The following is a 15300-nucleotide window of genomic DNA, read 5'->3' as shown; positions in this document are numbered from 1 at the left end:
TTACAACAACACTAAATAAGATAGAATTTGGTACCAGAAGATTGGTATTGACAAATATTTTCAATCATTACATGTCTAATGGTAAAGGTCTAGATTTCCTTGAAGTAACTGTTTATAGAGTTCTCAACATAAAAAAGCAGTTTTGGTGAATGGTCTTAAAGAGAATGAAGAGACCTAACAAAGTCTCCATTATCATAAGAATGCATAAAACACCAGGAACACAATGTTTCTGAAAATGTGGAAAGCTAATGTACTTTTGATGATACTTTAAATTAAAATTATGAACATGTGATTGGACAGCAGAAGAAGGGAAATGCATTTTAAGCAGTAGCAAAGAACTTATTTGAAATGTGTTCAAATTTTAGGTAAAAGGTAGAATTTTTAAGTGAAATCTGATGAGATTTCTATTCATTATTTTTAAGGAGCCTGTGGTTTCTCTTTGATACTTATAATAAAATTGAGAAAAGAAAGAGATACTTACAAATGAATTTGTTTTTAAAATGTTAACATTTTTAAATAGGAGGCCATAGGATATTTGGGGGTGTTCCATCAAGGGCAACATAGCTGAGAAGAATTACCAAAACCTGAATAACAGCCAAACATGATAGTGGGATGGGAGGAAAGTAAAAGGAAATAAGGAAAGAACGAGGAGGCATAGGACAGTTATAGAGGTCTAAATACAGACATATATATATATGTAAATACATTTACATACAATGATAGAATAGAGCTATATACATACATTTATTTTAAAAGTATTACGGTAGCAGATAGACACTGTCCTCCACTCAAGTAATCCCTCAATGTAAGAACAATTTGTTCTACTAACACAGCACTCTGTGAGGTTCACCTTCCCTGATACTCATTGAAGACAAAGCGTGTGCCTAAGCAAATGTGGTCAAGAAAGCTGATGGTGACCGGCTATCAAAAGATATAGTGTCTGGGCTCTTAAAGGCTTGAAGATACGTAAGTGGCCATCTAGCTGAGAAGGAACAAAGCCCACATGGAAGAAGCACACCAGCCTGTGTGATCATGAGGTGTCGATGGGATCAGGTATCAGGCATCTAAGACCCAAAACAAAACAAAATAAACAAAAAAGTGTATCAATGGGAATGAGGGGGAGATCAGAGTGGAGACCCAAAGCCCATCAATAGTCAATTGGACACCTCTTGTCAGAACAGCCACAAAGAAGAGAAGAACCAATCAGGGTGCAGTGTAGCATTAATGAAACAGACAACCTTCCTCTCGTTCTTAAATGCTTCCTCTCTCCCACCCACTAACATGACCCCAATTCTATGTTAAATCTGACTAGACCAGAACATGTACACTGGTACAGATAAGAGCTCAAAACACAGGGAACCCAGAACAGATAAACCCCTCAGGGTCAATAAGGGGAGCAGCAACACTAGGAGGGTGAGGGGAGTAAGGGGGAATCGATCACAATGATCTATGCATGGCCCCCATCCCAGGGGGATGGCCAGCAGAAAAGAGGGTGAAATGAGACAGCTGTCAGTATAAAAAGTGTGAAAAATATAATGATTTATAAATTAACAATGAGGCATGGGGAAAGGAGGGAGGGGAGGGTGATGGGAAAAATGGGGAGCTGATGCCAAGGCCTAACGTAGGAAGAAAATGTTTTGAAAAAGATGATGACAACATAGGTACAGATGTGTTTGACAGAATGGATATATGTATGGATTGTGAAAAGAGCTGTAAGAGCCCCCAATAAAATAAAATAAAAATGTTAACATTATGGAAAATACTGCTGTACAAACTAAGTGTATGTGTTCTAGAATATTCCCCGATGTGGCACATGTTTGGTGAAAGAGATATAGCCTATGGCTATTGGATGTGATAAAGGACAACAGCAGAACTACTGGATCTAACTACAGAACGAGCGTGCAAATGTCAAATCAGCTTAGCTTGAAGAGAATAGAGATAAAGAACAGAAGGACATCATTCTGTCTGCCCCTTGGCTGATTGGCAAGTTTGCCAGGCCAAAGGAACAAAAGAAAAGGGCTTGCTGGGGCCAAGTGGCTGGGTAGTCAGTCAGATGCTCTATGAGAACGGAGCAGCCTAAAAGCAAGGGAAGCATAATTGTCATGCCTGAGGTCTTGGAAGGCAGAACTGGAGTCTAGGACTGAAGGTCTTTCCTTCCGCCTGGTATGAAAACTGTGTACCAATTCCTAGAATCTGGTGGCGGAGCCACTGCAGAGATGATCTCAGAGTAGTGAGGATTATTTTTAAGCCTTGAGTCGATTCTGACTCATGATGACCCTAGAAGACAGAAAGCCCTTCTCCTGTAAAGCCACTGGGAGTTTTGACCTTTTGAACAACCAATGTGTTACCCACTACACCACTGGGGTTCTTGTCACAGACTTTATAAACCATCTCCCCTGATGCACTCTCTCTCCTTCACCTCTGCACATGGAAGCTTGCTGTCAGTGAAGACTTCCCGCATGCATAGGGAACACTGCAAGTACCCAGAGTTAAGGCCTCAGAAGTTTCTCTCGACCAATGAGCATGGGTCTTTGCTAAAGTTTTGTTACATTGCCACATAAATCCCAGAAGGATAATATTCCATGTGTGCATAGTGGTCACTAGCTTGATTACACAATTTATTGGCTTCATATATTTTCCCTTTTTCTTTTTTGGTTCCCAACAACTCTCCTAGTTTCCTTGGAATGCATGCCAAATAAATTTTAGTGCTTCATGCTAATCTTTGCCTCAGGCTCACACTATCCTAACCGAACCAGGACATAATTTGTAAACAAAAACATCCTAAACTGTATCTTGAATTTTACTTATTTTGCATAACTTTTGCTTAAAATATCTATAGTCTTACTGGCAAAAATTATCAGCATTTTCCTTCTTAACAAGTCCTTTCTGCCTTCTTTGTTTAAAAACACTTTTAATAGCTTATCTTCAAAAACATACTTCATCTAAATTCTTAAAATGTTTTCTGTGTGTGCTCAATGACATGCAATTTATATTTTATGAGTTAAGGTAAGGACCTAATTTTATTTTTGTGTCAAATGGATTACCAATTAACCAAGAACAATTTACAGAATAGACATCTTTTCCTTACTTAATATTGTAACTCTGTCTTTTTGCCTTTTTAAAAAAATTTAAACATAGTTGATTTTATTAAATGAACAAACCAAAACCAAACAAACCGAACTCACTGCCATCATGTCAATCCCTCGGTTCTGACTCATAAGGACCGTACAGCCTGGCTCTGTGAGTACAAACTAAGTGTACACAGCAGTAGGAAACTGCTGGTGATTACCAACTGCTGACCTGTGGTTAGCAGCCCAAAGCATCATCACTATGCTGGCCAGGTTAATAAATAATCATGATAGATATCTTAGTTAATTCTTTTTGTGTGTGAAATCAGTTATTGGCATATAATTCCCATAGCATATAATTGTTCATTCATATTAAGAATAGTTGTACAATCATCACCACAATCAATTCCACAAGATTTTCTTCTCATACTCATTGATTTTTAGCTTCCCATTTCTCCAACCTTACCTACCATGTCCCTAGGTAATTGTTAATCCAAATAGTCTCTCCCTATATGTGCCTATCTTAAGTTTTCTATACAGCAAATCATATGTTTTAAAAAACCAGAAAGCAAACAAATAATACAACCAACAACAATACAAAATAAAAGTGAGAAAACCCTCAATCAAAAATAAAGCAGAAAATATTAAAAGCTGAAACAACTTTATAACATGTCAAAAAGGAGATTAAATGACACGGTATTACATTTTTACCTATTTTCCATAATCGACTTTATACTGCTCTCTGTCTGATAGCAAGACTATTTACAACCATAGACTATGGTCAGAGGGGGTTCACTGGAGTTTTAATCCATGTGAGGACCCCGCATATGGATTTGGGGCTTTGATGTCATCAATAGCCTTCTGCAACTGGGTATTCACAATTTAAGTTCCAATAAACTCCCTCCTTGGGATTTAACAGCACCCCACCGCAATGTAAAACAATTTCCTTAAAGTTTCATGAACTTCTGTGAGATTTGCAGTAAGTTGATGAACGTTGGGCATTGAGAAAATATATTCAAAGGAGGAGTGGGGATAGCGGTGGGAATTGAGCATATTACCGTAACATCTTGGAAGAGTTGGCCATTGGGACATCTATAATCTCCAACTTCTTGTACTAGTCTGGTATTAATTTTTCTAGAAATAAACTACTACCACAATTTGTTTATTTATATATACTTGTCTAGTAAAGCTTTGCCCATGTTTTGATTTAGTAATTTAGCTCTTCATGTATGAGTTATAGGAGTTCTTCACACACTGAATGCTACCCCTTATCAGACATTTGTTTCCAAATATCTCATTCTGTAGGTTGTCTCTTATCTTGAGATAAACGCCTTTGATACAAAAAATGTTTTCAATTTGATGGCATCTATACTAATATCTTACAAGAAGTGTCGATCTATTTATTTTGTCTTTCGTTATTTGTGGCTTTGGTTTTACAACTAAGAAACCATTTTAATAAACTCCATCCCTATGTTTTATTATAAGAGTTGTAGTGTTTTTTTCTTACATTAGAGTTAAGATATTAGTGTAAGATGTTTGTCCAACTTAGTTTTGCTGCATTGGGAGATTCAATTTTCTCAGCACTCTAATTTGAAGAGGAACCCTGATGGTGTAGTGGGTTACTAGTTAGACTTCTAATCAAAAGGTCAAAAGTTCAGACCACCAGTTGCTCCTTGGAAAAATGATGAGTCTCCCTATTCCTGAGAAACCCACCGGGGTAGTTCTACTCTGTCCTACAGGTTGAATCGGAATTAACAATAGGGAGTTTGATTTTATTTGGATATTTTCAAGAGAATACTATTTTTCTCATTGAATGAATTTATCATGCTCATTTCAAATCAATTAGCATTGCACAGCTGAGTTGATTTCTGAGCGTTCTGTTCTATTTCATTGTACATCATACCAGTATCATATTGTGTTGAATACCATCATGCAATTTTTGCTACTTTATTCTTCTATTTCTTAATTATATTGGCTTTTTAGAAGTGCTCCATAATTCCATATAACTTTGAGATTTTTGTTTGTTTTTTTATGCAAAGAAGACTGTTTATAATTTTGAAAATTGGTTGATATTTTAAATCATAAATGGGTGTTGGATTTTTCAAATGTCTTTGCTGCATTCACTGAGATGACAATGTTGCTCTTTATACTATTAATGTGGTATGTTATATGTATTATTTTAAACCTCAGAATATATCATCAATCATTTTTTTACATGTCCCTATTCTTTTGGATTTTAGTCTTTCCTTCATAAATAATTATTTTTAAATGCCACTTTCCCACTCATATATTTGAACATAATAGTAGCAGAATTCAAAATCATAAAGGTGGTCATACTTACTGGGTTGATAGACATTGGTGAAACCTTTAGATAATCTTCAGACCAGGAAATAAATCAACCTCTAGGAATAATCTTGCAGTCAAATAACATAAGTCTTGTAAAGAGAACAGTAATGCTAATGAGGACTGTCTTCTTCAGAATAACCAACCATATGATAAATTATTTTATTTACATTCTACTCTTTATGAGAAAGAATGTCTTAATGCAATGCAATTCTCTTATTATTTTAAGCCCAAAGGAAAAGTAAGCTCACTGCTCCTCAGTCGATCCTGACTCTCAGCAACACAAGGACACAATAAAGCTGCTCCTTTGGGTTTCTAAGACTTTTAAAACTTAGAGATAGTCTCATCTTTCTCCTGTAGAACTGCAAGATCAAACCACTTATCTTGAAGTTAGCAGGTCAATCTATAACCCACTACTATACCAGGACTCCTTAAAAGAAAGTAAAGTGACTAACTATTATACTTAATAACAATTTGCTCCGAGTTCAATGTGCTGGGGACTCCTGAGTGGAACTTACCTGTGGCCAGCTATACTTAGAAAAGAAAAAGTGATCAAGTTCAGAATAGATTTAGATTTATTTGGGTTGTTTATCCTCTATTCATTGACATAAAGCATAAGTGCACACTAATGGTTTAGTCATCTAAACCTGTAATATTAAGCATTTAAAGAGATAAAGTTCAGTTTCAGTGAGCAATGTCTTCCACATGCAGGATATTTTTATAATAGAAGAAAGTACTTTATTCCTCCTATGACACACACTGTCATTTATTGATAAGGTCACAAGACCATAGGAAGCCTTGTTCCAGTAGCCTTGCCTTCCCGTTGAATCACTAATGCTTTCTATTGCATAACTTCACATAATAACATAATGAAAGTTATGAACATTTCAAATGTTTTAATAAGAAAAATATATACACACATGTAAATGTAGAGGCATATATTAGTATATATTCTGTATATATATATATATATATATATATATATATATGCAAAAAGCTACCCTTCTATAACTACATAGAATAAGAATACTGCTTTAATAATTACCTGAGTCAGAGGGTAGAAATTTGACCTGTAATGAACTGTTGCTACAAATAGATATTAAGTTCAAGTACCTAATGACAAATTTATCTGTCATAAATTGCAGAGTTTTCCTAAGAGTTTCTCAGAATGATAAATTATCATTTTTGCTTACATCATGCACTTAATTTCATTCTCCACAGCAGATGGGCTGTTCATTTGACTAACATTTACAACTCTAAGCATCTCTTTACTCACCATTTCTTGTTAAAGATTAGCTGTTCCTTTAAACTGTCTTAATATCTAGCGATGAGATACAAAGTTTTAAAAGGACACATATACCTCATTCACCTGTAGAGTCTGAGTGGAGACACTGCTGATACAAAACTTCTCTAGATGTCTGAGAAATTTTGCTCTCCAGTTGATGCAGACTTCTCTGTATGAAAATTCACCGTTACTAGATTAGCAAACTTCAAAAACAAAAATGGGGTTGAAAAGAACTCTTCCTTCGAAGTGTCATCCTCTCAACTACTATGAATCCATGCTTACAGCTCTCTTTGCCATATTGCTGGTGGTCTGTGCTGGATTAATGGTGGTGTCATGGCTGACAATCAGATCTGAACAAGGTAAGCCACATGGAGCAAGCATTCTCATATGAATGTATGCGTTTTAATCTAAGTTTTCCTGCCTATGGATTTCATCAATGTTTTCTTTTGAAGGCAAAACAATTATATTTAGCATGTAGGTGCTTCACTGTAGTTCACTTTAGAGAATATTAGTAAAAATTAGTTGACATCTATTTTTATTTTAATCTGGAATCCAAACATTAAAATTTTAAGGTAAATAAGGTTAAATGAGTTTATCAGTCTCAATATATATAAAGATAAGTTTCATAATACAGAATTCATTCTGATAGAATTTAAGTTCCAAATATTTTAAATAGTTATGGATAAATATGTTAAACTAAAAAATATATAATTATTGTTTATATCTGTGCAATGATGCCTTCATTCTTTCATGGTCAACACTGTTGATAGTAATACTTTTAAAATATTGGAATGTAGATGAGACTATAACAATTTCAAGCTGAATTTCAACTTTTGTTAAATATAAATAGTAAAGAAAGGATTACTAGAGTTACTGTAGTCTGTACCAGCAGCTATTTCAAGACCTACAAGTGTATTATATTGCTACAAGAAACATGTGTTAGTTATTATTAGCCTCGTTTTACCGGAGAAAAATATGAGACACTTGATAATTCTGTATCATTAGCAAGTAATATAATAAAGTAGAGAATCCAACTCTAGAATATGTGCTCCTTTATGGTATATATTTAATGGTAGGATTTTTTTTGAGAGATCAAAAATAATTTCTATTATTTATTTTATTGGGGACTCTTACAGCTCTTATTATAATCCATGCATATATTCATTTTGTCAATCAAATCTTTATATATATTATCATCTTTTCCAAAACATTTTTTATTCTTTAATGATGCATAACAATAATCTGACTACTAATCATTTATTATTTTTAATATTTACATTCTTTATATAATTAATTATATACCATCATACTAATTATCTCTAAAGCTCATAGAGGAATAACCATGCCTGTTACATATGAGGTTTATTACATGCATTTTAGGAAGTTCTCTTATTTATTCTGTCTTGGCTTAACCATCTGGAAAAAAGAAGAAATAGTATCATCCCTTGCTTGGTCATCATGAAAATGAAAATTATGTTTTCACACTGAGTGTTTCATGTCAAGATAAATGTAGGATATAAAATACTATAATATGAGTATTATTAGCAACCTAATGACTCATTTAGTTATGTCTCTTTGTATTGAAATTATAAGAAATATATGTTTATATTAAGGTAATATATTTTTTCAGTGTTTTCAATAACTTCTCCAATAACAACAGTTATCTCTTGGCACAATGTCATAGGTAGCAATTTTATAATTATTGGAATGAAAGAAGTAGTTTCAAAGTTATGTTTCAAAGTACTGCACACACTGACCCCTCACAGCAATCCTCAGGTAGAAAACCAGCAGTGTCTCTGGACAGTAGGTATTCAAGAAGTATTTGAAAACAACTACAAACTTTTAATGATCAATTTCTCCCCGGGTCTCCCTGAATCACTTCCCGTAATTGGTGGCAGTTGATCAGTCTCTGCATCTTTCATCGAGATTTCCATTAAAAAGTGCACACACATACACACACACACAAAACAACTTGGATACTTGGAATGCAGATTCGATTTCACTGAGAAAATAATATTAATAGGACATGGAAAAGGGTTTTTTTTGTTTCTTTTATGACAATCAGACAGCTACAATAGCCTCTGGCTTTGAGCAAGAAGATTGTATGAAAATAACAAGAACAAAAATAACAGGATCAATACATCAGATAAAAATGATGCTTCAGTCCTAAATAAAATGCACATATTCTCTCTTGCTGCTGGTATTTTATTTCTTATGAATTCTCCTAGACACAATTATTGGAAATAATCATGAAGCCAGAGGGACATTTAAAATAACATCTGGAGCTGCTTATAATCCCAATTTACAAGACAAACTCTCAGTGGATTTCAAAGTTCTTGCATTTGACCTTCAACAAATGGTATGAGATTATCTCTCTTCACTTCTTTTAGAGTTTGATAAGTTCACTAGCTGTTTGCCAAAAGATACATAGGATCCTGTTTTCTCAATGTAAAAAAATTACTAAACTGTGTAGTATGACCAACTGAAACCAAAGTAACGTGCCAGTAAATCAGATCTCACTCATAGTGACCCCACAAGAAAGAGTGCATGGGACCCATGGGGTTATCAGGACTTTAATCTTTTAGGAAAGCACACTGCTACTTCGTTCTATTTTGAAGTGGCCAGTGGGCCCAAATTGCCTTAGTAGCTGAATGCTTTAACCACTGTGCCACCAACGCACCTTACAACATGAAAGAATGTGTATATGTCTGAGCCTTATTACCATTTAGAAATAAATCACCCCTAATTAGGTCTAAACAAAACATAAAACTTATTTTTGTTCATTTTGAATAACATTTAAAGTCTCATTTATAGCTTTTACACCTTTTCTTCCTTTAGATAGACGAGATCTTTCAATCAAGTAATCTTAAGAATGAATACAGAAATTCTAGAATTTTGCAATTTGAGTAAGTATTGCCCAAGAAATCATAAGCACAAATTTTAGTAATAATTATTATACCATCATGGCACATATAAGAATGGGAAACATTTTTTAAATGTAAGCAGTTTGTGATCTCTTAAGGGGTAATTGGAGAATATATATTATCATAAATTGTAAAAAAGAACAATAACTCTGGGAACATGATTGTATGTAATATGTTTTCCATTCCTAAGAGGAAATATTACCAAGGCACAAAGAGATGACTGCAAGTTAAATGTATGGAGAATCAGATAGAAGATTTAAATTATTGTAAACATGCAAAAGGAGTTTGTTTGTTAGTGATGTTGCTACCTCATTAGATCACAAGAAGATGGGCAAGATTTAAGGTTGTATCAGAGGGAATAATAGCACTATATCCAGAGGAGAGCAGGTGCTCAATAAATGAATAAATACTAGATTTATGGGATGATTATATACAGTGAACCCTCGTTTATCGCGGTTAATTGGTTCTAGACCATACTGTGATAAATGAAATTCCGCGAAGTAGGATTCCTTGTCACGATGCGCTTTGCTTCCTTGTTGAAAGTGAAAGTAGCCGTAGCACGGATGTTTTTTTTCTCTTTACGGATGGAGCGAACGGAAGACTCATTCAAGTCGAAATGGCGTGCAACCTCCACGATTTTCTTGCCATCTTTGATCATATCCAAAAGTTTTACCTTTTCCTGGATGGTGAGCATTTTCCTCTGGCGCTTATTTTTATTGTCAGAAGGCTTAGAAGAAGCAGCTCGTTTAGGAGCCATCATAGGGCTTAGATAAAATTTCTTAAAAATCGCAAGCAATTACAGTACGCTGTACAAAAGCAAAAATGCATCTGATACGTAGCTCCGATACGTAGTGATGCAGACAGAAGCGTGTACAGTATGAGCCAATCAGTGACAGTAATGACAGAGCATGTGCTGTTACGCAAAAACCGCGATAGAGTGAAGCCGCGGAAGTCGAAGCGCGAAGTGGCGAGGGTTCACTGTAACTGCATTATGAATGCTCAATTGAGAGGGTTTTTAAACTGAAAAGTGACAAGGGTCTTTGTATTAAAGATAAGAATCAGTATGAAAAAAACCCTATGCCTGTTAGAATCTATAAAATCAATACGAAGGGTGAAATGAGAAGAAAAGAGCATTCTACTTTTTTTTATTTAAAAGTGAAATATAAATAGACTGATCAAGATCAGGATATCTTAGAAAAAGATAAGGGAGAAATCCCTTTAAAATAATTCAGACTAAGAACCTGTAAATGAAGAGATAATCTTCAGGAAGCTGAAGTGCAAGGCAGATCCTATCTCATAAATTAAAACTTGATAATATTGAAGAACTAGCTCCAAATAATGTACCACTGAAAGGTAAGTGAGACATTTTCCTCTTTTCATATAAAGCTACCCCAGATAAGGATATTACCTTGTCTTAGCGATATTGGTCATGATTATTCACCCTAAAATAAATGGGTGGAGCTGAGATGTAATGGAGAAATAAACATCTCCATTCCTACATAAATAAAATAGAGACTAACCTGGGACAGGAGAGAGGCCTAACAATGAAAGCCAAGATAAACATGTGGAGCATTGCTGGTGCTAAATAAACAAAATAAGCCAACTGATACCAATAATCCCCAATTACAAATAACCATCTTCCACATTAATTTACCTGTGCCTTTTTCAATGATTATGCAAGTATTAATAATTCTAGGATTTAGACTCATGATGCCCTACAAACTGAACGTAGCTTTCACAGTCCCTGATTGGTGCTAATAATGAACGCATTGGATTAACACTGAAAGGTTGGAAGTTTGAGTTGCTCACAGATTCCTTGGAAAAACAGCCTGACAATCTATAACTAGGAAAATAAGACACAGTCTATAGAGCATAATTCTAGTCTGACGCACATGGGATCTCCTTAAGTCGATGACAACGAATTTCTAAAATAAACCCCACACCCATTTCTCCCAGTAAATGCTTAAGATGTGTCAAAGCAGGGAGCAATGAGTTCCCTACATGTTTTCATGACACTATGAAGCTACATGCTATAAACTTGGATACTCATTAACTTTATTTTATGAATATTTTGTTTATTATATCCCAGAGCCTAATATTACTTAGTTGGACCTTGCTCTCATATAGCTTATGGTCTAATAGAAATGACAAGTTCCCTATCTACATTGCACAATGATGTTTAAAGTTTATGGATGCAGTTAGGACTACTCAAATAATTCATACATCTGTTGTATTTTTCTCTCTCCTCAAACATAATATTTTACACTGTGTTTTGAAAAGTTAAACTTTTTTAGCCCTAGAATGAGGAGAAAATGAGTTAATGGTCATCATGGTATGCCAATTAGTACCACTAAAAACTGCACCCTCAGTACTTCCCAGAATAGCACGATGGTGTCCACTGCTTCCGAGTATGTACCAGCACTGTCATACATTGAGTTATCGAATTCTTACTTGAGATTTATGGGTTGTGAGATTATGAATTTGGGTCCAGAGAAGTTAAGTACGTTCCAAAGTCATGCTGCTCATAGATTGTCTATCTAAAAGACAATTAATGTTTATTTTTAAATGTTCTCAGAGCAGGGTGAGGAACAATGAGAGTGACACATAAAGTGTCACATATTCATAAATTGTTTAATTGATATTGAATATGTTTCCCAGTGAATATTAGCTCCCTTGTGCATCTCTTCGTAAACTAAGATGTATTTATATACAATCCCACTCTTACATCATTATTTTTCCTTCCTCTCCATCCTCATTTTAAACTTGTGTAGAATTAATCACTTTAAGGAAAAATGTAAATTCATGCAGACTATTCTAAAAATTTGAATTTACAGCCTGTCTCTTTTTCTTTCTTTTTTTTAAAAATACTCTATTGGGGGCTCTTACTCTCATCACAATCCATACATTCATCCAGTGTGTTAAGCATGTTTGCAAATATGCCACCATAATCATTTTCAAAGCATTCTATTCACACTTGATATCCGGTCTCAGGGAAGAAATGAGCCAGTCCGGGTGCAGTATAGCACCAGTGAAACACACAACTTTCCTCTAGTTCTTTGGTGCTTCCTTTACCCAATTATCATGACCTTAATTGTACCTTACACATAGGATTAGACCAGAGCATGCACACTGCTACAGATAAGAGCCTGCATTCAACACAGGGAATCCAGGATAGATAAACACCTCAGGGCCAACAATGGGAGTAGAGATACCAGTAGGATTAGGGGATGGTGGGGGGAGGGGGACTCAATCACTAGGATCAAAATAGAACCTCCTCCCAGGGGGAAGAATAATGAAAAAGTGGGTCAGGGATGATGGAGGATGATGTAAGTTATGGAAACAATAATCTATAACTTATCAAGTGCACAAGGGAGGGTGGGCTGTGGGAGTGAGCGGGAAGAAATGGGTAGCTGATATCAGGGGATGTCCAATTGTCTACATATGGGCATTGGGTCTCCACTCCATCCCCCAGCCCCACCCACAATTCACCTTGGGTATGGATTTGTTCTGGGTCTTAGATGCCTGATACCTGATCCCATTAACACCTTATGATCACATAGGCTGCTGTGATTTTTCCACATGGGCTTTGTTGCTTCTCAGCTAGATGGCCACTTGTTTATCTTCAAGCCTTTAAGACCCCAGGCACTATATCTTTTGATAGCCGGGCACCATCAGCTTTCTTCACCATATTTGCTTGTACACCCATTTTTGTCTTCAGTGATTGTGTCAGGAAGGTGAGCATTACAGAATGCTGGATTGTTATAACAAAGTGTTCTTGTGTAAGGGAGTACTTGAGTTGAGGTCCAATGTCCATCTGCAACCTTAATTCTTAACATATAGATATGAATACATAGTTCTATTCCCCTCTTGTTATAAATGTATTTACATATGTACATGCCTGTATTTAGGCCTCTATAAATGTCCTTTACCTCCTAGTTCTATCATCTTTTTCCATTTAGTTTCCTCTTGTCCCACCATCATGTTTGGCCTTCATTCAGGTTTAGTAATTCCTCCCTGCTACATTGTTCTTGATTAAGCCCCACTAGGCATCCTACGACCTTCCTTCCATTGACTAAAGGTCACTTGTTGTTTCCTTGTCCCTGGGTTGGTTAACACCCCCTTCCTTTCTCCTACCACCCCTTCTCCCGTATCCCCTAGGAACCATTGGTCCTGTTCTTTTCATTTCCGAATTATTCACCCCACTATCTTATCTAGATAGACATGCAGATACCAGGCAAATAAGTGCAAAACCCAAGAAAATCCAAATAAAACAACAAAGGAAGTAAAAACCAATAAAACAATAACAACAACCAAAAACACAAACAAAGCAACAATAGCCAAAAGAAAGGCACTGACAAAAATGCAAAAGTCTATAAATAGTTCAAGGTCTGTTTGTTGGCCTTTACAACTGTTTTCCAATCGAGTCTGATGGGTGCCACCCTCTGTCTCCAATGTCTGCTTTTGGTATTCCCTGGGGGGTTCATCAGTCTGCTCCCTCTGCTGCTCTGCTGCATGCCTTCAGTGCCTCACGCCAGCGTGATGGGGCCAGACCATGCACTATTCCTGCACTGTGTCTCCAGTGCTGTCCCCCACAGTGCATTGGTTCAGTGACGGATGTCATGCCCGATGGTGGGGCCACCCCTATGGTCCTCCCCGTCTGTTGCCTGCTCTGAGCAGAAACATTCCTTGGAGTTTGGTGGGACAGGATGTCCTCTCCTCCCTCTCCATCCCTTTTCGTTTCACCTGTGTGCTCTAATCCCACGTCCCCCCTCTCCCCAAGCTGTATCATCAGTGTTGTGCTCTGAAGTGCATTCTTCTGTCGAGGCAGGGGGGGGGGGGGGGGGGGGGGGGAGAGGGGGGGGGGGGGGGGGGGGGCGCGGATAGGGATATCCACATAGTTGGGGTTGGGTCTGGCCCTGCAGACCTCTCTATTGATTCCCTGATAAATGCCGGTATGTTGTATTCACATCTTGGTGTATCGGGTTGAAGCCTGGTCTCTCTCTCTCCCTCTCTCATGGAAATATAAACAATACCCTACCCTTGGGTGGGCAAGAGCCCTGCTCCCCAACTATCTATGACATCCCCACCCCGCTTTCTTTCCACTTCTTATTTAGTTGGCTGCCGTATGTATGCCTGGATTATGTTTGGCCCCTGCCATAGTTGCTGAACCTCATCCTGGAATATATGTATATAGTAGTTTTTCCCCTATGCCCCGTTTTTTTAATTTTTATTTTTTAAACTTACCTCAGTGGACTCACGTTGTACTTGTCCTTTTGTGCTTGACTTACTTCACTTAGCATGATTTTCTTCAGTTCTTCCCATGCGGCAATGTGCTTCATGGAGTGTTGATATTTTTGATATATCAGATCATATCGTCTGCAAATAATGATAGTTTCACTTCTTCCTTCCCCAGATGAACACGTTTGGTGCCTTTTGTGTGTGTGTGTGTGTGTGTGTGTGTGTGTGTGTGTGTGTGTGTGTGTGTGTCATCTGTTGTTAGCTGGGCCCTCCAGTACAATGTTGAATAGGAGTGCGGACAAGGGGCATCCTTATCTGGTCCCCTTTTTCAGTGGAATTGTTTTTGTCTTTTCTACATTGATTATCACGATGCCTGTTGGTCTTTCATGTGTAGGTTGTATAATATTGAGGAAATTTCTTTCCATTCTTATCTTCTTGAGTA

The 15300-nt window shown here is 36.6% G+C and overlaps 1 protein-coding gene across 1 annotated transcript in view; it reads left to right on the top strand.

The window, feature by feature from the left end:
• Positions 1 to 6913: 6913 nt before the first annotated feature.
• Positions 6914 to 15300, top strand: part of TMPRSS15 (transmembrane serine protease 15) — a 179006-nt gene continuing 170619 nt past the window's right edge. The window contains exons 1-3 of the mRNA XM_004711306.1: positions 6914 to 7055; positions 8925 to 9055; positions 9535 to 9602. Coding sequence (XP_004711363.1) covers positions 6914 to 7055; positions 8925 to 9055; positions 9535 to 9602 — 341 coding nt within the window. The remainder of the gene's footprint in view (positions 7056 to 8924; positions 9056 to 9534; positions 9603 to 15300) is intronic.

Source organism: Echinops telfairi, unplaced genomic scaffold (assembly GCF_000313985.2).
Source record: "Echinops telfairi isolate 266 unplaced genomic scaffold, ASM31398v2 ScPeMD7_7469;HRSCAF=8507_0, whole genome shotgun sequence".
Classification (NCBI taxonomy): domain Eukaryota; kingdom Metazoa; phylum Chordata; class Mammalia; order Afrosoricida; family Tenrecidae; genus Echinops; species Echinops telfairi.
This window is presented reverse-complemented; position numbering and strand designations above follow the sequence as displayed.